Source organism: Podarcis tiliguerta (genome assembly GCF_965153285.1).
Source record: "Podarcis tiliguerta genome assembly, chromosome: 9".
Lineage (NCBI taxonomy): Eukaryota > Metazoa > Chordata > Lepidosauria > Squamata > Lacertidae > Podarcis > Podarcis tiliguerta.
The window spans coordinates 44,155,025-44,177,788 of NC_139542.1; the positions used below are offsets into that span (position 1 = coordinate 44,155,025).

The 22,764-nt window shown below is 41.3% G+C and overlaps 1 protein-coding gene across 19 annotated transcripts in view; it reads right to left on the reverse strand.

The window, feature by feature from the left end:
• Nucleotides 1–22,764, reverse strand: part of NEK1 (NIMA related kinase 1) — a 39,249-nt gene that overhangs the window by 3,696 nt on the left and 12,789 nt on the right. For 5 of the 19 annotated variants that reach the window (XM_083457076.1, XM_083457077.1, XM_083457075.1 and 2 more), the window contains 22 exons: nt 21,124–21,183; nt 20,820–20,879; nt 20,653–20,700; nt 20,474–20,548; nt 18,367–18,542; nt 18,156–18,284; nt 16,697–16,799; nt 14,037–14,120; nt 13,527–13,610; nt 12,561–12,638; nt 11,830–11,925; nt 11,342–11,494; nt 10,892–10,954; nt 10,563–10,794; nt 9,012–9,164; nt 7,385–7,552; nt 6,853–6,973; nt 6,643–6,740; nt 5,311–5,522; nt 4,398–4,552; nt 1,860–2,059; nt 580–713 (listed from right to left, as the gene is read on the reverse strand). In XM_083457076.1, coding sequence (XP_083313202.1) covers nt 580–713; nt 1,860–2,059; nt 4,398–4,552; nt 5,311–5,522; nt 6,643–6,740; nt 6,853–6,973; nt 7,385–7,552; nt 9,012–9,164; nt 10,563–10,794; nt 10,892–10,954; nt 11,342–11,494; nt 11,830–11,925; nt 12,561–12,638; nt 13,527–13,610; nt 14,037–14,120; nt 16,697–16,799; nt 18,156–18,284; nt 18,367–18,542; nt 20,474–20,548; nt 20,653–20,700; nt 20,820–20,879; nt 21,124–21,183 — 2,682 coding nt within the window. The remainder of the gene's footprint in view (nt 1–579; nt 714–1,859; nt 2,060–4,397; nt 4,553–5,310; nt 5,523–6,642; nt 6,741–6,852; nt 6,974–7,384; nt 7,553–9,011; nt 9,165–10,562; nt 10,795–10,891; nt 10,955–11,341; nt 11,495–11,829; nt 11,926–12,560; nt 12,639–13,526; nt 13,611–14,036; nt 14,121–16,696; nt 16,800–18,155; nt 18,285–18,366; nt 18,543–20,473; nt 20,549–20,652; nt 20,701–20,819; nt 20,880–21,123; nt 21,184–22,764) is intronic. The other 14 variants (XM_083457066.1, XM_083457065.1, XM_083457082.1 and 11 more) reach the window with 7 other exon arrangements.

Below are 22,764 nucleotides of genomic sequence, written 5' to 3' on the forward strand. Positions count from 1 at the left end.
GCCAGAAGTGCCATCCAACCATTTTTGGGACTCCACTCTGGATTTGTGTAGGGTTTATTCCTTAGGCTTTTCTTGTCCTGAAGATATTCCACAAGGCAACAGAGGCATAGGATCAGAATTTTCTTCTAGATGGCCTACCTTCCCAGGTTGACAAGCCCCATCTGTCCCTCACTTCCTTCTATGGCACGTGCAAAAACTGCCTTCTTGACCACTGGACCCACTATAGGTCTCGTCTTTTCAATCTGCTAGAGCTCGTCTTTGCATGCAAGGGAAGTCCCTAACTCACCAAGGCTTTGAGACCCATCGGCTACTTTCCTCTAGTTTAGCCAGCCCACTGAAGCCCAGAGTGTGGCCACTGTCTCATGCAGATAGCTTCTAGGAGCCAGAGGTGAAAGCTCAGTGCAAAGCGGGGGACAAAGGTGAACAAGCTACCTCATCCAGCCTCCTCTAACACCCCATACACCCTACAAATAACTGACACATAACCAAATTAATTTAGGTTCGCACCTTGCAACGATGGACTGTAATTAATAACAACAATTTTCCTTCAGATTCCTTTGTGTAAAATATCCCACAAACCTTTATTTTGTCATAAACCTCTATGAATTTCTCAAAGCCTATTTCTTGCTCCAGGTTATATCTCAGCTCTTCCAAGTGACTGAACACGCTGTCATACTCTTCACATTCACTGGCATTATCACCATCACTGTTGTCTATGCAATAGAAACACAGGGAAGCATTTTAATGTCCCACCTGTTTTGTAGTAATTCTTTGCATCAACACAGTAGCATAGCTAGTCAGGGGTGGGGGTGGTCTGCACTGGGTGTATGGGGGGGGCTCCGTAGGGCATTGGTGGGGGTCTTAGGGCGGCACGGGGGTCTGCATTGCGGCACAGTGGCTGCTGTGTGTAGGGGGTTGGGGTTCTAGGTGGCAGGGGAGCTTGAGGGCTTCACAGTGCTTGATGGACGGGTGCTGCAGGGGGGCAGAACCACTTCCCATTTCTGGTGGCCAGCTGCCCTAAAAAAATGTCATCAACTTTGATTTCCTAATCAGACCAATGTATATCCAGCCCACATGAACTAAGCTAGGGAACATTCCATGAGTGGTTGGACACTTCCTTCACCCCATCCAGAGATGTTTCAGTACCTACTATGAGCATACTTTCTCTGGAAGGCCGAATGAGGCAAAATTATAGAATGAATAAAACTTCAGAAAGACTTATCACATTTACCACATACATAGAATATTTAGGAAAGAGCCTATAAAAGATGTGCATCCTCATATACTTTGCACAAAAGCAGCGATCCTGTCTTCTTGTGGTACTCAGGAGGGAATTGTACAAAGGCACCCCCTCTCTGTAGATCAATGCATTGCATGTGTACAAACTTGGGAAACACACTTTTGAGGGACACTGGGGAGTCAGCAAGCCCTGTAGACGTAGGGCTGAACTACACAGATCTTTGGTTTGATCTAGCATAGTAATGTGCTTCATGTACTGCAATCTGCATGGCAGTACAATATATGTTTTGCTCTTTTGACTGTTCATTTTGGAGTTAACTATGCTAACGGTAGTGCTGTCTAAAGTTAGATATCTGTTCAGTTAATGCTGAACAGACCTTGTATCTAACTTATTAAGACTGATGCAACAGGAGGACTAACTTAGGACATACACCACCAACAAAATGTGTATCATTTCTATAACTTATTTTAGGAGTTTGCCTTTTCAAGTTGTAGGAATTCTTTGCAGCAAGTCAGGGTCATCAGTGAGTTTATCTCCAAGTTTGAGACACGCACGCACCCAAAGCGTTTAGAGTTATGATTCTGTAAGAACAAACCATTCAACTGGAATGAAGATATACCTGAATGCCATTCTTCATTAAGCACACTTTCGCTGCTGATATTGTTGTCAACCTCATCCCCTTCTGTACCATTTGCTAGGCATTCAGCTTTTAACGTTGCTTCTTCCTCTTCACTGAATTCATCACTGGGCTCCTCTCTAAGTAATTGCTCCATTGAAGCCTGAAGCTCCTGCAAATCTGGATCTGCCTCCCCAAACATACTGCAATGCAAAATGTTTGCATACCGTTACTTCATTCCAGGAGATGTAGGTCTTAAACAGGGTTAGGGTTTGGTTTTTTGTGTGAAGGGCTGAGCCATGAACTACCTCTTACTTTGTGGCTGCAGCAGCAAAAACACTCCTCTATAGATTGCTGCCATGTTGTATGGGTAATATCCTTATGGAAAGTACAATGCAAAGTACCAAAGCACAGAAAAAAATTATAAATTGCCACCATAGCATAAGTTTAGAGTAAACAGCAGTTATACTGCTAAAGGTAACATATGAATAAGCCCTTAAATGTACTGAAATGAATATGATTTTTTTTGGTGTGTGTAGGTAACTAAATGCCATTTATGCCATTGGACCTTTGCCTTCCAACTTTCTGTGTGAGGTTATATTGCTTAAAGACAGTAAATGAAGCATTCAGCTTTTAACTTGATTTTTAGCCTGTCATGATGGGGGATGAAGAAATATCAGGTCTGGAAAAAGAAGCTCTGTGCTGTACCATCTTTAAGCTGTGAATGGAAAGCCATCGAAGTGTCTCAAGATACCAGGGAAGGGGAATTGAAACCCAAATATGGCTCTTTGTCCCACTGCCAAACACATCACATCAGCTAAGGCCTTGAAAGAGAGTGATGAGGAAGATGGCACTATTGGTAAGAAGGGTTTGTGGACCACTGCCTGTTTTTAGAGTGGATCTGTGATTAGGATGCTAAGTGGCCAAAGCATGAAAATTTTAATTGCTTCTACCATTTGCAAGAAATGCTTACTATAAGTTTGTTTAGCTAACCAATTCAGTATGCAGAAAAATTCTCTCCTCCCAAATAAAACCACTCATGTTTATGAAACCATTAGCTACAGTAGAAAAACACAACTGCTCCCCAGCCCTTGAATCTTAAAGATATAGCAAGATGCATGCTTTGAATACATAGGAACCACTTTAAAAACCAAGGACTATATGAGCAGCTGGGCAACTGAAAAGGCTGCCAAGAGAAGACAGGGAATGTTTCAGTAGGGTTTTTAAAAAAGCACATATTGATAAAATCTCAGCCTTTCCACATCTAGCTTTTATAGTGGTATAGTTACTGTTGGATCCAATGTTTATTTGAGCTCATTTGGAGCTTAGGGTATTCAGTCAACTGTAGCTGTACACAGGAGACTGAGTGTGGTTTTCCCCATCTACAGCAATGGCTGGTTCTGCCTGGTTCCAGAAGAGTTGCAGGCACACACTTTATGTATCAACTAGTTCTTGTGCTCCACTAACCAGCAAATGTCAGAGAACATGCATGCCGGGTACCAAAATCTCTTCCCCATTTTTGTTTTCTGCACAAGGCCTGGGTATTTAAACCCTACGGTATATCAGAAGAATAGAAGGAAGGACCAAGTTTTGTCTGTCTTGTGTTATGGTGAACCTTATTATTGTGATTGAACATTATCTGCAGATAATGATCATTGTCATCGGCAATATGTTGACATGGTATCAGTATCTGCATGAACGACTGAAAAGGAGACAAGCTGCTTCTTGGCTTAACATTGGGCCTGACAGAAAACACGATCAAAACTGCAGAACAATATCCACCAGCAGCACCTCCCAACAGAGAAAGCAGGATGATGCTTGAACAAATTCCACACACAAAAAAATTATTGAGGATCCATTCCAGATCTTTCACAGAATGTTAGGATGTTTTTTTTCCTAGGCGAAAAAGTGGTTTATGACTACATTTTTCTGGAATACCTGCTCATTAATGATGCTGCTGTGTGGAAGTATGCCAAAAAACTAAAAAAATAAATACACCCAGCAACTATATTGTGATAAAAGAGAAGTGTGGAAAGCCCCCTAGACAGTAACCTCCTAAACAGCTCACCAGCCCTCCGTCATTCTCTGCTCTCTCCCCACTTCCAATGGGCCCAGAGTGTGTCTTTCCCTAGCCAAGGGCATTCCAATTCCCTCAGCAGCAGATGCACTGAACATCACAATTCTGTGACTAGCTTTTCCACACTCAACAGCTTGAACATTTTAAGCATTCTGTGAAGGACAGCAACAGCAAAAGAAGTAGTGATTTGGTAATAGGTACAGTCAGTACTTAGCCTATTGTAAACAGAAGATAAAACTCTGCATCACATTTTCAAGTCTTCTTCTTCATTGCTTTTCACTGCATAGCATTGGTTTAATTTTATTCCCTTGAGGAAAGCCACCAAGATATTACCACATAGCCAGTTATTTTAGTGTAGCTGTACTAGATTTTTAAAAGATTTTTTTTAACAAAAAGCTTTTAAGTTAATGCTTTATGGAGATACTTTTTCAGTTTTTGAGAGGTTTTTTTTTTTTTTTGCTCACATGTCTTCAGAATCAGATTGTTCTCCTTTGATGGGCTCATCCTCCATGTCATCTATTTCAAGACTCTGTTGATTTTGCACATCAGCAACACTGGGAACATCAACTAGTGTTCTATATAGCTTGGAAAGATCTGGGAGCGAACAGGTTCTCAGCAGCTAAAAAGGAATACTGCATTAAATGAGCAGACCAGACCAACCAGCAAGAATGTGAACGTGTGACCATAATAACAAAAATAACTTGTACATTTATATTAGCATAGTTATGATAGTAACAAGCAGCTCCTGTTTGTTTTCTTCCAGAGTGGGGGGAAATGGGAGAATCAAGAATCAAGAACAGATTTCATGGTAAGATTATGAATTTTCCTTTATTACTTTCCCCCCAAAATTATGTTGCTATATATATATATTATACATTAGTATACAGTGGTACCTCAGGATACGAATGGGATCCGTTCCGGAGCCCCGTTCGCATCCTGAAGTGAACACAATTTGCGTCTGTGCATGTCGTGATACGCCGCTTCCGCGCATGCGTGTGATGTCATTTTGACCGTCTGCTCATGCGCGAGTGGTGAAACCTGGAAGTAACGCATCCCGTTACTTCCGGGTCACCGCAGAGCGCAACCTGAAAGCGCTCAACCTGAAGCAACTTCAACCCAAGGTATGACTGTACTATTATCAGGTACGTCTTCAGGAGGTTCCCCCAATTATAATAAAAAAATAATCTCCCAAGTAGCACTTCTATTTTTTTTGTGCATTTCTAGTATTACAAAGAACAGTTGCACGGGTGCAAGTATCTAATCCTTTTGTAGTCTATAAAATGCAACAATTACGTAAGCATTATATACCCATGCAGCAAATACACCTATGTGCAACATTTAAGGTTTGGAGTTTTTTTAGTTTTTTTAAATGCTTACCTTTGGGTTGTTTGCATCAAAGAGACCAGTAGAAAGCCCTATCAACAATGAATTTTTGCCTTTTGTTTTTTCTGGCGATACAGAGCGTGACCTTGTTGGAAGGGAATCGTCAAGGGAAGACTGTGCCGACAGAACAGGAAAAGCTGTTAATCTTGCTTGATGCTGTACCACTTTCTGAAAAAAGGGTTCAGGTTGCATGGAATCATGGGTATCTGGAGCGAGAGAGAACACACCATTTTACAAATACATGTACAGGTTAACATTCCAGCAAGCTTTGTTTTTAAAAAGTGTTAGGTGCAGTTCAATAATTTACTGCGGAAATAAGATATGCTGTAGGCCGATGCTGCACCTTGCGTTACCTTACCTTGAAAATTACTAATAATTGTGGGACTGCCCCAAAATCACTCTAAGTGGGTTGTGGATGGAAGAGTTCAAGTTTTTAAGAGCAAAATGACTACATGGGTAAGGGTGCTATAGCTTTCCCCTACCCATAAATGGCCTCTCCAGTTTGTTATCTGTTAGTGTGGCTAGTGTGTTAGAGGCAGAGGGTTGGATTGTGACAAGTACCAGATGACATTGCTGAGGCCTAGCCTTTATGTAAAGACAAAATGGGGACAGATGGCAATTTCCAGGTTCCCTCCTTCCCTTCCCCTCTGCCAGTTCCTTCTAAGTTAAAGGGTTTCCCTTCAGTGTTAAGAGTCACCATTCCTCACCAGGTTTTTGAAAATACTCATTATAGTGTCTGCATGCTTGAGAAAATGCATACGAGACTGAATGAATAGACCCTTCTGTTCATTAGTCTATTGAAAGACAGTTCATAACTCAAGAGCCCAGGGTTCTTCTAGAGCAAATATAGGTCTGACAAGAACTTTTAGCAAGCCTTCTGGGCAGAAGCGACAGGGTTCTTTTTTGAAGCCATCAGAATAGGAGCAGCAGATTGCTTCCATTTAGCAAACTGACTCTTTCCCCAAGTCCTCAGGGGTCAAGGAACTATTTCCGAGGGCAAGAGCAAAGCGCTTCTATAGATAGCTACAGTTTAAATAAATAATAATTCTCATGAATCCATGAGTGGCTTGAAAGGTCCCTCTTGAAGGGAAGTTAACCCTCTCCTGTCTACTATACTCCCTACAGACCAGAAGAACAAGACATGTTAAGTTTAACTCTCTGTTTGTACTTCAATCCTACATGTCTGCTCAGAAGCAGCAGGGCTTTGTGGGACACAGAATTGCAACCTAAGTATTCCAATTCACATTGGCAAAAGACATACAGAATACCCCAAAATCTCGAATTCCATTTTAGATTATGAGAAGTATAAATAATATGACTGCTGACCTACGGATGCTTCATCATGAAGCGACATTTTTTTTGGTAGCCCATCCTCTGGAAGATCTTCGTTGTCATACTGGCTACTATCAGTAGGATCTTCTGACCTGTGAAAGATGACCAAAGCCAGGAAATAAACACACACAAAATATATTTCCGCATTAAACTCTCAAAAATGAAACTTCATACCAGTGGAAGCATAAAGGGAGGGCGACTTACACAATTTCCTTTGCTTCTGCTCTTTCTTTAACCCACACATCAGCAATGACAGGGAATATATTTGCTTTGCATTTATCTTCTTTGGTTTCTTCTAACAATTCTGATTCCAAGTCTTCAGGCTCTGTGGAAACAAGTTCACGAATGAAAGAAGCAGTACTTGTGCTAAAGGCATTTACTTGCATCACAATTCCTAAGAGATATTAAAATTTAGCAGGAGGCGCAAAAGCTATTTATAATTGTTATGCATAAACACATATGTCCTATGGGAAGGCACTGAAACAATTATTTAACTCTCATAAGCCGTCCGTGCTAAGATGCACAGTTGACAAGCAACTACAAGCAGAGGCCAAATTTAAAGAGAACTTTGGAATTTTATTAGAACTCTTCAGCATGTTACCTTTGCATAAATTATTTTTGACATTGTATTGCCCTAATTTATTAATTATTAAACTTCCATTAACAGCATTTCTCTGCTCCTTACTAAAAACAGGGGTGTGGGTATGTGAATAAATTTGGAACTGGGAAGTTATACCGTTTATCAGATCAGGCCTGGCTGTCAACTGGGTAGATTCAGATGCTTGAGAGCTTTCTTGTGTCGTCTTTTCCGTATTTTCAACTCCAGTCGATGACTCCTCTCTGGCATGAGTTTCTCCTTTCATTTCACTGTTGTCTCTCACAGTTAATGCTTCCTTTGAAACATCTATAGCAAAGTAATAAATTGCCACTTAAATATACACCTCGTTGAATATGTTGCAGCACAGGTGTGTGGTAAAAAGGTAAGCTCTCCAGATTTAATAAATGCAGGTTTCTTTACTAAAAGGAAGAAAACAGACTTGCATCCTTACAGTAGCCTCGTTGATATGTCTTAAGTCACAGTTTGTCTTAAGTAATAGTTTAATAATGAACATGTTTCCTCCTTGCTGCATGTTGACTTGGGCGGCTTCTCATCTATTGCTCATGGATCACACAAACTGTAGTTCCAACAACTTGTTGTGCCATCTGACCATGGCCCCATGGTTTTGTATCAAACGAATAATGAGTGGTAAGCCAGAAACAGACCAAGAACAAACTTTGGTTTATTTCTGGCCTGTGGTTCGTATGAAAGAAAGGAAACCATGTTCTGGGTTGGCTTGTTTAAGCTCCTCCCTGTGACAGGGGGAACACATGTTCTTAAAGCATGGTTTAATTATGATTGGTGTGGTTAAGCTTTTGCATTCACCCATTGCCATCCCTCCTGGGGCTGCATGCCAGCAATAGGTGTGGCCACCTCAACGTGTGAACACACATAACACACACATACAGATCTGTTGAGAAGAGTTATTGCTCCCTCCCTGTTCATCAAATGATCTAGTTGATCATTGTCTATTGAGTGACTGCATTCCCATCAGGGTGCTGGATTTAAACTTCTCCTTCCACCTCTAGTGCTATGCCTACTTTTAAAAAATGATTTATTTATTTTTTGCTACTGCTGAATTCAGTAGGGTCTTGGATGAGAAGAAAAAGTTGCTTGAAGGCCACCAAACAAGGGGTTAGCCACCCCAATTTAAGACAAACTGTGGTTTATTGCAACATTCAAATGGGTCCGAAAGTGAATTGTTTTTAGTCTTACATAAACAGCTGGAAATTGTATGTATTTTTTTAATTGTATGAGACCATAACGTTCTAGTCTTTTACACTCAGGAATATTAAAGGGAACAGTTTTTAAGAAATTACATGTTTTAAAATGGAATCAAGTCTGTATTAAATAGTGAAAACACTTCAACAAATGAAAGTGTGCCTTAAAATTGTTATTAACCTATCAAATGGTAATTTGATTTTTCATCATAATAAAATGATTTCCTTTTTACTATGCCTGTTTTGGTCCCCTGTAATTTCACTCCATGTATTAAAGTCCAATTTAATGTGTCACTGTAAGTAGAAGAGAGAAGACAGATTCTAGACAATGATTCACAGTGCAAGAGGTGCCTGGATTTGAATTGCTACTGCTTGGGGTTAAAGAGAACAAGAATGGAAGCTTTACTCTGTTATTAAATCAAGGATAAACGGAAATTAGTAGTCCAAAGGTCTATCCTAAACCACCACTCATGAAAGATTCAGTGCAAAATATAAGCCTGATACAGGTTTTTTAAAAACTTAACATAGCTTCAGCTTCTCCTTACCGTTGGTAATACTTAGGTCATCTAGCAGATCAGTCTGAAGTTGTAACTCAGCCTCTCCAAGTATCTTCAACACTGAATCGGTCGGGCTTTTGCCCCAGACTTTTCGTTGGGGTTCAGCAGCGTCTAGCTTAATAACCTCTCCTAATGTCTGTGCTGTAGGGAAATATTTAACACGTTGACATAAAAAGCTTTAGGAAGGGCTTCCTCCCCCCTTATTTTCAATGAAAGACAAAAGAGTAATGATCTGCCAGTAAAGAACATACCATCCCAATTTAATTTATTCTTGAAGAGTATAAAGAGAACAAAATGGGCTGCAAATGCTTCTACGATACACAGATGCAAGCCAATACAAATGTTTATTGAAACAAAACATTCTGATTCAGTGCAATTAGATTTGATTAAATACAATGAAATTAGATCAAGATTGGCTACAGAAATCTGAGAATTAATATTTCCTTTCTTTTATATATTTTCTACAGCAAAAGCAATGAATGAATTAAAGGTAACAACTCTCTCTCTCTCTCTCTCTCTCTCTCCACTAAGTGGGGTGGTAGGGCCATTTGTCACTCCTCCAAAATCTAGATCATCATTATTTATTATAATAATAATTTATTATTTATACCTTGCCCATCTGGCTGAGTTTCCCCAGCCACCCTGGGCGGCTCCCAACAGAATATTAAAAACACGATAAAACATCAAACATTAAAAACTTTGCTAAACAGGGTTGCCTTCAGATGTCTTCTAAAAGTCAGACAGTTTATTTCTTTGACATCTGATGGGAGGGTGTTGCACAGGGCAGGCGCCACTACCAAGAAGGCCCTCTGCCTGGTTCCCTGTAACCTCACTTCTCGCAATGAAGGAACCTCTAGAACACTTTTTGGATACAACTTCCAAAATAAAGACAGAATAAGCAATATAACTGGAAAAGAAGGAACATTCCGAATGGAATGTCAAAGCTTATGGCACAGGAATCCAAAGGGTTGTTATCTATTGCTCCCCCGCCACTCCTCCCACACCCTCAAAACCACTGGAGCCAATTTTGAGGATGCACAGGAAGCTAGAGAAGGGGAGAAGGGGAAGTTCCAGGGTGAATGAGGAAGTTTGCTGTGCTAGTAGAACAGCAGTGTTGGCTCCAACCCAAGGTTTATAAGTGAGCTGGGAATTCCAGTGCACAGAAATATCACAGAAACCATGTAGTCCACAAAATGGGTGGTAATATATAATTCAGTTTCAAGTTGCTAACCACTGGACGTGAAACACTGCGAAAGGTTTTCCCCTTGTTTACTGCCAGTTGGGGGACACACAGCTGCTAACAATTTGTGACATAATTAGGGTGAGGGAGGAAGGAAGTGAGAGAAAAGGACTTGTGAATGGAGAGTAGACTTAGGAGAAAGATTGGGTCTATTCAAGCTATGTGGCTGAACAGTTTGCAACTTACAAATCTTTGAGGAAGCAAGTTCAAGACTAACTTAAGTAGGATTGCATTACCTAGTAAGTGCAATCTTTGCAATTCACTTGATTTGGCTAACAAACTTAAACAAATCAACTTACCCTCTGTACCAGTGAAAGATGCTTCCATTGTTAATTGTGCTAGAGGAACCACAAGTTGAGCCCCAGCCTCCCATTTCTTACGATCAGCTGGAACCGGATGATTTTCTTCTTGATGCTGGTTCTTCTCATCAGGCGGAGCTACTTCACAGATGTCTTTAGGTTCATTTTCCTCTTTTATATCTACCTGTGCTTTAAGGTTTTCATTCAGTCTTCGGAGTATGTTTCGCTTGTTCTGAAGCAGGAAAGAAAAAACAAAACAACCCATCACATAAAAAGCAAAACCTCTAAAAAAACAAAGTACAAAACAAAGCTGAAGTAATTTAACTTACTTGAAAAGCAACATCAGGTTTTGCTTCTACTGAGGCTTCCTGGATGACCGACGCATTTTCATCCTTTAAAATCCAAAGCATGCAACAAAACAACATGAAAGACTGTGTCAAATACAGTAATTAGTACAAGAAAGAACAGTGGGGAAAACAATGCTTGCCATTAACAGCTGTGCAGTGAATGTTTCAGCATACTATTGTTGACGTATTCCTTGCAGGCAGAATTTCTACAATGGCAATGCTAATCTATGAGAAGGCTAATTTTCATGCCAATTTTCCACACAAATCAATTTGTGTGTTTAAAAAGCATGTAGAACACAATACAGTAGTGGTTTTGTGCATGTGCAGACAATTTTCATTCTTGAGAGGAGCACGGAGAATCATATTCTCTTCCTGACACTTGCACACTGAATGGACATACATGTGGTTACTGCTTTGAAATATACGACTTACCGCGCCCACTTCCTTCAAAGCGGATGTCATGGAGATGATTTGTGGTGAAATGGGCTTCATCAGCCTGGTAGGGGAACCTCCACCTTCTTGCTTGCCATGTGTGGGACTTAATTCTGCAGCTCCCATGGGGTTCTTTATCCCTTTGGCTACCAGCTGTGGGTATAACGTAAAATGTGCTACATTTCACATGGCAATGATGAAGTGTTAGTGTAAGAGCACAGCCTGCAGACTGCATTGTGAGAGGGAAGGGAGGCAAGCAAACCAGCCAAACCAACCAGCTCTTCCTTCTTCACCACTGCCACCAAGTGGATATAAACAGAGATAAATGCATCCAGCTATACGTAGTCTAGACTGTTTCCCTAACCACACCAATGCTTATTAATCTGCATCCCTCTGGAGATACAAGAAGAAATTAAACAATACTAATCTAAGCTTCTAAGTGTAAATTGCATCAGAAGACAGGAAGCGTCAAAATTCATCTTTCTTACATGTTCTTCCCAAGCTTTCCTCTCCCTTTCGTATGCTTCTTTTCTCTTCCGTTCTAGCTGTTCTTTCAGGACTGCAGCCCGGGCATTTGCTTGTGCCTTGTAATGCGACCAAAAAAGAGAGCAACTTTTCAGCAAGGGGCACTCTGCTTTCTAAAAGCCAGTGCACGTACAGTATGTTGCACCAGCAATTACTTACACAGCTCTTCTTGAAATCTACATTAGAAAGCCCCATATACACTTTTGCTCAATAACTTCCAGACTTTACAGAAAACACATTTCAGGATCAATGTGATAGCTTCCATCATGGTTGCAGCTTCGTATAGCGCTACAAGACAGTAGCTGGAGAGGCACAGAAAGACGAGGAGGAGCTACAGCAGCACCAGGCAAGGAATATTGAACATGCTCCTGAAGGTCCCCAATCGCAACTGATGAGGTGCAGCAGGCATGGCAAGGACCATGTACACCAATGTGGTCAGCACCGGTGGTCCCTGTACTGTTCCCCATCTCACTTCACTTCCTGGCCCTACACCATAATTGTTCCTGCGTTCATCTTCCACGAAAACATTTCTCAAAATGTGATGGAACTTGCCATCCATTGTGGCACTCAGAAGGTCTTAATGCTAGTATGTGCAGAACAGTGCACAAAACAGCTCTATTGGCTGTTCTGTTTTCACCCACTGTTTTTTTTTTTAATCCACGCAGCAAGTTCTCCTCTACTCTTTCACCATTACCTTCAGCGCTTCAATTTTCTTACGCCTTAGCTCTGCTTCTTCATCTATTTCATGTACAGGAGAACCACAAGCTTCATTCTGTAAAACAGTTATTCTCAAATTTATATACTTAGCAGACTAGTAACAGAAGAGAACACTGCAAGCTATACTAATAATTTTTAAAATCTCGTAAGTTTCATTAAATTTCATGCACGGAGCTCTCGAGGCTATATATTATAGTTTCATAGTCTTGGCAGGATCTGGAAGCATGATAATGCATACAATTTTGAGAGGATTTCCTTTGGAAATTCCTAATAACTTAACCCCAGGGAAATGTGACCTAACAGGAACTTTGGGACACTTTCCAAAAATGCTTGCAAATATTCCAGTAAATTAAAATTAGTCATATCAGAGTCTCCACAACTCCCAGTTCTGAAGTATAATATAATCATTTATATTAAATGCATTTGCAAGTATGGAATCTTTCCTTTTTTGAGGGTGGGTGGGTCTTTTTCCATTTTCATAACTGAAATGAAATGAGAAGCAAGAATCTTAGGGTGGAATTACAAGATGCCCTGCAATATGGTATTCGTTTAAAAACCTGCCACGAGACAACTATAACCAGTGGGAAGCCATATGGACTGAGCGCTGCAGTATCAAAAAGAGCCAATCTTTAGTAGTCTGGCCACATGTTGCATCAACTCTTAGAACTCAGTCTCTCAAATTTCCAAGCACCCACATGAGAATTTGAATACTTGGCTCACTGATAAGGGCCATAGCTGAGTAAAGCAAATGCTTTGCTTGCAGCCATGGAGGCATAAAGCCTTTCCTTGAAGAACTGGACGTCAAGAAGATTGCCACCTCGACATCAGAATCAGTGGAGCTCCGCTTGACAAGCTAAGAATAAACAATTCCGTTTCATCTAACAAAGCAGAAAACAAGCCGAACGGAGCTATAATAAAATGCCTTCATGGTTAGAATCCTTGCCTTTTCTCCACGAAGTTTAGCTTTAATTTGCTGGCGTTCGTTGAAGTTTTGAAGTCTAATTTGCCTTAGTCTTGCCAAGTATTCCTGAAGGAACATAAAATTTTAAAAAAAGTGTCAGAGGAAAGTTGCAGCAATACAATGTATGTCAATTTCACAGAGTGGGAAATTAATGGAACAACTCTCTTATGGAAGAGTATCAACGCTATACTTCTAAGTGATTTCAGCGGACCCATCACTGGTGGCCTAGGAGTTTTGGAGGAGAGCCATTAAAAGACAATGAGGGCAAATTCTGTTTTAAGGGAATAGGAATGATTCACTTCTTGTGACTAACTTATGTGACAGGCATGTTAATTCATCTATGGGACAACTCTAGGAGTTGCAAGTTGAAACTAATTAGAATGCCAAGGAGGGCCCTTTCCTCTGATTATACATGACAACCCATGCAGAAAAAATGAGGCAGGAAAGGGTTCTATATGTGCAATGAAGGCAGAAAACATGCAGGAAGCATACCTCTTCCTCCTTGTTTCTGGCTTTCCTTCCTCTTGAAGAAATGGGCCTGCCTCCATAGATAGCTGTCAGGTTTTGCAGGGTGCCCTGTTCACCATTTAATGTATTAAATTCAAGAACGGTTGGGGCCACCACATTATCTAACCTTATATTTATCAACATCTACTATTTTTTTCTCAATGAATGGCTAAGATAAAGCAAAAATACACTCTGCGTTATTTAATTACCCAAGCTTCACTTATCTCGTTCCTTTGTATCTCATATTTTAGACTGTGCCTTTAAGACTGTAACATCTGTTCAGTTTAGAACTTTGGCATGCATTGTTGGAACTTCACTGCCACAATGAATTATTAGTGTACAATTGCTGTATATTGAGTCAAGTGTCAACACTTTGTTTAAATGAAAACAAAGCTTTATTGCAACATGGTTTAACATACATGCTTTTGGTTAAATCCCCCTCAGAAACCTTCCAAAAATCTTCAAGCGATTGTAGTGACATAAATGCATATCGCTGCCTGAGTGGCATATTATAGGTGACAAAGTATTGAAATTTGTTGCTATTGATTTAATATGGTGCACTTTGGTAATTTTGGAAAGGCAATAATTTGTTTCAAACTGGCTCATAGTTGCATGCAGGCAGATACTGTATTGACTGGTACAAAAACCTGTGCAACATGCATAGATGATATTGGCTGTAGTGCATAAAAGTTTCCAAGTTGTCAGAGTGCTCACATTTCTCTCCTATTAATTTACTGATAGCAGCACCTTAAAACCTCTCTAAAATTATCTATTACTCTAGAGGACCGAGAAGAAAAGCATGTGAACTTGTCCTAATGTAAGTTATAGGCTTTTTAGATGGAGCTACCCTTTCAAAAATAGATGGGTGGTTCATTCCAGCCTGAAAAACATGACACAGATTTCACCATCAGAGATTGAAGGAAGGCGAACAGGAAAGGTAATTAATGGAAATTCAGGTGACAATTTGCCATGCCATGGCAGTTGCTCCTCCTATTTGGGAAATAAAACATTGCTCTATTTCCCCTCGTATGGAAATGGGGTTTTGTGCATGTACAGATCACTGCCACCTCCTAGACAGTGTAATTCATATGCTAACGGTAGTTTTTGTTTTTTAAAAAAAGCAATGGGAAACTTTAAGTGTATGCAAACTATAAAAAGGATCATTAAATTCTTCCTTCTACACCAATATTCCTCTATCTAGCCACACCTCACTCTTTGACCTGCAGTGATTATCAGGAATGTTCTCATTTTATGGTGTAGACACATTTTTTCATGAGCAGAGAAAGTATCTGCCAGTAAATGCTCTAAAGCATGAAGACATGTGTCTGTGACATGGAATGGGTGTGGACCACAGAAGCCACCACCTCGGGGTGCCTCGGGGAGAAAAGTCAAATACTTTGTATAATAATGATTTAAACTTGATTTTCGTATCTGAGTGCCGAACCCCCAAAGTTGGCAACAGATTTGCAGTGAGAAACTGAAAGCATTTTTAATTCAGGTTTTATTGTTGTTTTCCCCATGCCCAAAGTAACATGAATACTTGAGCACAGTGGTTATGCATGGCATGAACCAGAAGGAAAATACAACAATGGCTCACTTTATGGGAAGGTATTTGAACTGCTGACCTTCTGATCAGCAAGCCCAAGAGGATCAGTGGTTTCGACCACAGCGCCACCCATGTCCCAGCTCAGTTTATACATTTATAGTAAGAAACTATGCTTTCCTGGTGCTTAAACAAGTCACAGTAGGTTCTGGTCTTGTCAGCTCCCCCATCCTGCTCTCCTTTGCATGTTAGAAACTAACTGGAAGATTTCTGGTCACAATTTTGAACAAACCAGGGTTTCCTGTAATGCCTATACTTTGAGAATGGTGGCTTGTTTGCTTCTGCTCTTTTCTTGTACATGAAAAAGGAAGAGAGGGAAAGTACATGAGCCTGAGGTTCAGCGTGGCTTATTTATACGGTAGCCATGATTTTCCATTAAACCTGAAACAGGTCAATGAATTTTTCACATACAAAGCTTCAGTTGCACAATAGGTTAAAAGTGGCTAAAAGAGCATGTGCTGCCTAGCTGAACTCTGAACTGAGGTCTAAGAGAGTACCTTGGTCACCCCAAAGAGCTGCATACCAAAGTCTATATACGCTGCAAGGGTTTTTCCTCCTATGAGCAGCTCTCCACACTACCTGGCAAGCCACTCTTAAATATCAGTGCAACATCAGGGGAAAAAATTTCAGATACAATCCAAGCCTCATTTTCCTAACTGCAAGTTCTACTGAACTCAATGGGACTTGCTTCTGAGTAGACATGGTTAGGACTGCAGCCTTAATCAGGAGAGTGAGATATTTCATTGTGCAAATTCTTCTGTTAACTTAAAGATACTTCTTTGGATTGCATGATTTGCAAACTACTGTCTCATACCACCAGCCTGAATAAAAAATAAGATTCAATATAGATATAGGAAGTGAGTCAACTACTGGAAAGATGCAGAGTCTAATTTTTGTGGATTACTTCTAACATAATCCTAAAGTTTAAGAATTACTACTGTCCTGCTGCAGAGATTAATAGATTTTACAAGTTCATGTGGAAGTTAACTGTTAAAAAAATAGAATTCAAATGTTGATACAGTAGGAAAGTAAAATTTCATACCATATGTCCTTCAGCACGAGCTTTATTTTGCATGGCTTCTCTCTTCCGTTGCCAGAATTCTTCAACTTGTTTAGCTCTTTCTGCGGCTACCCATCCTTTTTGCCTGAGTAAAACATTTTACGAGTTTGATTTACTTGAAATACACACACACACACACACACACACACACACATAAAACCATGAAGAGGAACTGGAAACTAGTAGGAAAAATACTGAATTTAAGATTTCAGCAGACTTCAAATAAATGCAGTGACATCATTCAGCACTTTATTGATCCAAGATAAGCACGTAATACAACAGGTGGCTAGCAAGCGACAGTCAAGTACATTTAGAAATATATTCTGCTAACCACTGTCCAGCATGGGTCAAGTTTAAGTTTTCTTTCTTGGGCAAGGTCCTAGAGTTGATGGTCATGGACGCTCTTTAGCCAGGATTTCAGCCTTCTATCATCCCTGACCATTGGGCCATTCTGGCTGGGGGCAACCTCTAAAGGACACCAGGTTTTTCAACCCTGGTCCTCAAGGAAAAAACACCCTTCCTGCAATTTTCATTTGTCTGAGAGTTTTTAGATTGCAATGAAAGCACACAAATGCCTACCCCAGTCTTCCCCAACTTGGTGCCCTCTGAAGGTTTTAGATTCCCAACTCCCACAAGTCTCAGCTGGCTGGTTGATAGCCATGGATGAGGGGAGTTGCAGTCAAAAACATCTGGTGAGAATGAGGTTGGGAAATTTAAATTTAAACAAGAAGCAATCTTGACAGCTTAAAATGAGGTCTATTTTTGTTTAAGGCTGAAATGTATTCTCCATAATATACTATTTGCATCATAAGCGCTGGAAGAGAAATTACAATTATAAAAGACAACAGAGGTATTGCAGCATGTTCTTCAAGCCTCATCCTGCCAGTTTCTGTTGCCTGTCATACAGGCAAGCAACAGAGGCCTTAAAAAGGGGCAACCCATGATGTGTGAAGTAAATACAAATGTATTGGTATCCAATGGGTCATTGGTCTTCAACTACTGGGCCTTGCCCTAGCGTGGCTCACAACATTACCAACACACAAATATATGGGCAAAACATTATGAAATGAATCCCCTAACGTTTGGGTTAAAATTATGTAATCTGAAAAAAGTTGAAGTTTACTGCTCTGGATTATATAATCTAGGAAATATAAAATGAGTATAATTAGACCCTTTTTACTTGGACCCTCTCCTGCAATTCTTATATTGCTTGCACAATATACAGTACTTGTGCAAGCTTGTTAACTTTTATTAAATAGGTAAGCATTTTGGTTCCTAAAGAAATTATTAATATTGTATAACCACTCTGATCTAGAGAGGTGGGCGGATGATTATGGTGTATCTATGACTGTCATTCACACTCTAGTGTTAGTTATTAAACCAAACAGACAGTGACAGAAACCTACACACACAGGACAGATCCACACATCATCAGTCCAACCTGTTTGCATTGGCTTGTCTAGACACCTCCTCCAATCTTTTCATTCTTTTCCTAATTGCATCAGCATCAGGTGAATGATGATGAACTGCAGGCCCATTAGGAACTCCTGCATGAATTCCAGGTGGTCCTCTGTAGATAAATATGCATAGCAATTTTCATTACTTTCATCTAGAATGACTTGCTCTTTCCTTTTTAACGAAGGCAGACATACCTTTCAATAGGTTCTGGACCATGTTTCTCTTTCAATTCAGCATCTCTTCCCTCTGTTACTTTAATATTTTCCTTTTGTTGCTGCATCTGATCAAAAATAGCATGATAGTGTTCATATTGTCCTCGACCAGGCACAGGTAAAGGCACAATAGCTCCTCCGCCTCCAAAAAACGGAGCCTAGGAATTTAAGAATAAGCTCTCATGTTATGATTCCAATGAGAACTGGCAGCACCTGCTCTCAAGGTAATAAAAGTCATTTAGATACTGTAATTAAGAACCTCTAAACATAAAAATGACTTCTGTATTACAATATCCGGCTAGTTGGCGATACAAAGTGGCTTTCAGTAATTTCTGACAATTATCTGATTACTATCAGCAACGGAGACCCATACACACTCGTGTATTTATTCCTATCCACCTTGTGGCTTCCTTTAAAAAATAGAAATGTTACATATTATTTGATGAAGAGTGCCATCTACAGCACTGTTAAGTGTCTCTCTTTTGACCAGGGTATAGGATCTACACATGCATTCATCTCACAGCACATTCTGATCAACATTGTGCATTCGTAGGATTGCATCTTCTGCAATGGTTATAGAAACCCACACAAATAAATTCACTGCAACATGAAAAAATGTAGTCTTCATCCTTGCATAGTTTTGGATTGGACCTAGTTGAAAACTACAACTTAAACACCTGAAAATTTGTTGTTGTTGTTTTTTTGGGGGGGTTCCATTGTATCTTATGCTATTTTTCACCCAACAAAAAACGTGGCCCTCCAGAATGCCCTATCCAGCCCTCAGGACTCTCCTCAGGCCGCCGCCCCCCAGCTTTGCACTATGCCCTCAATAACGTTTGCCATAATAATAATAATAATAATAATAATAATAATAATTTATTATTTATACCCTGCCCATCTGGCTGAGTTTCCCCAGCCACTCTGGGCGGCTCCCAATCAAGTGTTAAAAACAGTACAGCATTAAATATTAAAAACTTCCCTGAACAGGGCTGCCTTCAGATGTCTTTTAAAGATAGGATAGCTGCTTATTTCCTTCACATCTGAAGGGAGGGTGTTCCACAGGGTGGGCGCCACTACCGAGAAGGCCCTCTGTCTGGTTCCCTGTAACCTCACTTTTCGCAATGAGAACCTTTGAAGCATTTGTGGATGCAGTGTGTTCTTGGACTGTGAGAATGCTTCTTGCCTGCTTAGTTGGGAGGGAGGGGTGTGTGTGTGTGTGTCTTTCACATGGCTAGAATGGAACCAACTGTACAAAGGTAACAATACTGGGTCCATTGTTCAGGAAGGTGGTTTCTACACGTACTGTCGAGGGAATCGAGGGGCAGATGGGACTTTTCAACCTGGCAAAGTAGAATCATAGCATAGCACCGTAGAGTTGGAAGGGAGCCTGAGGATCATCTAGTCCAACCCCCTGCAATGCAGGAATATTCAGCTGGTCCATACAGGGATCGAACCTGCAACCTTGGCGTTATCAGCACCATGGTCTAACCAACTGAGTTATCCAGGCTCATCTAGGAGAAGGAAAACTCTGATCCTAAACCTTGGCTAAACCTTGTGGGATATCTTTGGGAGAAGAAAAGGCTAAGGAGTAAACCCTACACAAATCTGGAGTGGAGTCCCCAAGATTGTTGGATGGTGCCTTGTACGCCTTCTTCTGGCAACTCCAGGCTGGCGCTAAACGTACTGCTCTGCTTTCCTTTGAGGCAGAGAGGAAGGCCTCGTCATCTGGGCAGCCCAGAGCCTCCATAAACACTGCCCAGGCTTGCGCCTCGGGGATATCACTTTGGTGTTTGTTGCTAACACAGCAGTTGGACTTTGCCCCCAGAGGTGCACTCCATTGTCTCCTGACAAACGGAGGCCAACACCACCTGTTGCTCTGGCATTTTTGCCTCTGGTCCTGCTGACCACTGGTGTGTAGCCCCTGGAAGATTTCCCACAGAGGAACACTGCATCAATCTGAAAAACATTCCTCTCTTCTGGACTAAAGGTTGCTGGTAAGAGCTTGACAAGCACCTACAGATTTATTGATAAGGTTAGAAATAAGGAAGAACAGGTGTGTTCGCATATACATTTAACAGCAGCTACCAACCTTGATTTCACCACTTCCACCTGCACTGAGCACATTCCTCCATCCTTGCTCCCTGGCTCTGTTTATTCTTTCCATCTGGAAAAGAGGACGTGCGTGTGAGAAAACGGGACTCCAAAAACGGATGAATGCTCTGAAGATGAAACTTTAGAGTTAGAAGTGGAAAGTCAAAAGCATTTTACCCTTTCCTTCTCAAGTCTTCTCATCTGCTCAGCCTTGAGGAAACTGATCTGTAGGATGTTTTGAAATGATAACATATTACACCAACCAACTGCTATGGTAACATGTGACATGTTCCTGCATTCCATCATTAAAAACAAAAGAAAAATAGCGACTCTCTTTAATTTACCTGTTCACGCTGTCTTTTGTCCTTCTCAAAAATGTCGTGTCTTTTCTTTTTAGCAGCTTCCTGAAAAATAAATACAGATTCAAACCCGGAGCCATTATTTCCTGAGAATTAGGTCAGGATGGTTAGGACTTCATAGTAAGAGTCATATTCTAGAGGTTTTAATATCTATGTATATACACACAGACAGATAGAGATATATATAAATAAGGTTAGAGGATATCTAATGGAAGGAAATAAGGAGGAAAGGTTTGAAGGTTTTGTTTTGTGCTTAAAAGTATTTTGCTTAGTTTCCATGTCTTTATACCTCAAACATTTTCCTCCTTTCTTCTACTGGTTTCCCTTTCTTCACTGGAGGTGGAGGGGCCTAAATAAAGAGTGAAACTACAAATTAGAAGGAATGCATGTACCATGTGCTGCAGAAGGTAACTGAGCATGGAGAATCAATAACGCAGGAATAAACTAAGTTAACTTTGCAAACTTGCTATTAATCTTACAGTTTCGGCCTCTCCATGTGCACTGAGAAATCAAAACCACACTTTGGTCAGTGGATCTTATTGTCGGGAAACTACACTTAGGACTTGATTTGATTTCAGTACCACTGACTCCTTAGTAAATGCATCACGTACTGAAGCCTTAATGTATTCTCAGCAGTACAGTCAAAAGTGAACACCATTTTTCATCCATTCATTTATCTGATTGCCCAACAGTGTGCCAAAGACAGCAATACTGACACAAGTATTTTGCTGTTTTCAGAGTTATTTTGTTACTAGAAAACAAAACATAAATAAAGTGCATCTCTATTCCTCCTCCCCTGCCACATCATACCAACTAACTTACACATGGGAGACTGCATGCTATTCTTAATGCCAAGTAAAAGCCAGTTGGTTTCACATCATGCGTGGATCATTTCAAAGTTGCCCAAAGCTATCACTGTTTTAGCATAGAGAAAATGAGGACATATAAGGAAAATATTTTACAGACTTCCCAAGTAGAGTGACACAAAATTTTTTGGGGGGGTGTATGCTCATAGATTACTTGATGCAGTCAACAGAGTGGATTCCTGGTGGTGGAAATTGGCTGGAAGCCCTAAAACAGGGCTTTTGGGAAGGCTGGGCTTGAGGAGGTTAGGATCCATTGGATCCCTAGCCAATCCTGCTGCATCTCATATTGTAAATAACAAAGAAAAAGACGAAGTCAACAGTGGATGACACAAATTTAAAAAGTAAAATAAAACAAATCTGTTCAAATAAAAAGCAAATGAGATCCTAAATATGTAAGATGGTGCACGTACCAACAGGGCCAGTATAACATAACTTACTCATGAAGACCCTCTAGGCCACAGGTGTCAAACACAAGGCCCGCGGGCCGAATCCGGCCCGCCAGACCTCGTCATGTGGCCTGTGTAGTTGCCAGCCCGGCCTGCCCGCTTCCCCCTGCGAGGCGGCACGCTGTGGGTGGGGATGGGGGGGCTGGTGGAGAAAGAGAAGGCGCTCCCTTCTCTCCCTGAGAGAAAATCTTTGAGGCGGCGGCGGCTGCCTTCGTCCAGGGTCAGGGGGCCATGGCGGGACTTTGCCCTCCCGGCGGCCTGGAGCATCTGGAGCTGGGGCGGCTGCGGGACCCGCCGGGCAGCAGCGGCGGCGAGGGAGTCGTCATCGGCGCTTCTTCTCCTTCTCCTCCTCCTTCGTCTTGCTCGCCGTCGCTGCCGCTCTCATCTTGCTCGGAGCCTGGAGCCGGGACAACCCGGGCTTCAAGCCCGAGGAGGAGGCGGGCGAAGCAGCCAGGGCGGCTGGCGGGAGCGTGGCGGCGGGGCCCGTGCTGCAGATAGGCTTGGTGGAGTGGGGCCAAGGAGGGGCACCTTCGCCCTCGGAGCCCGACACCTGACAGGGCCCGCCGAGAGCGGGAGGCAGCGGAGGCGCAGGCGGCGCGACGAAAAGGAGGAAGGCGG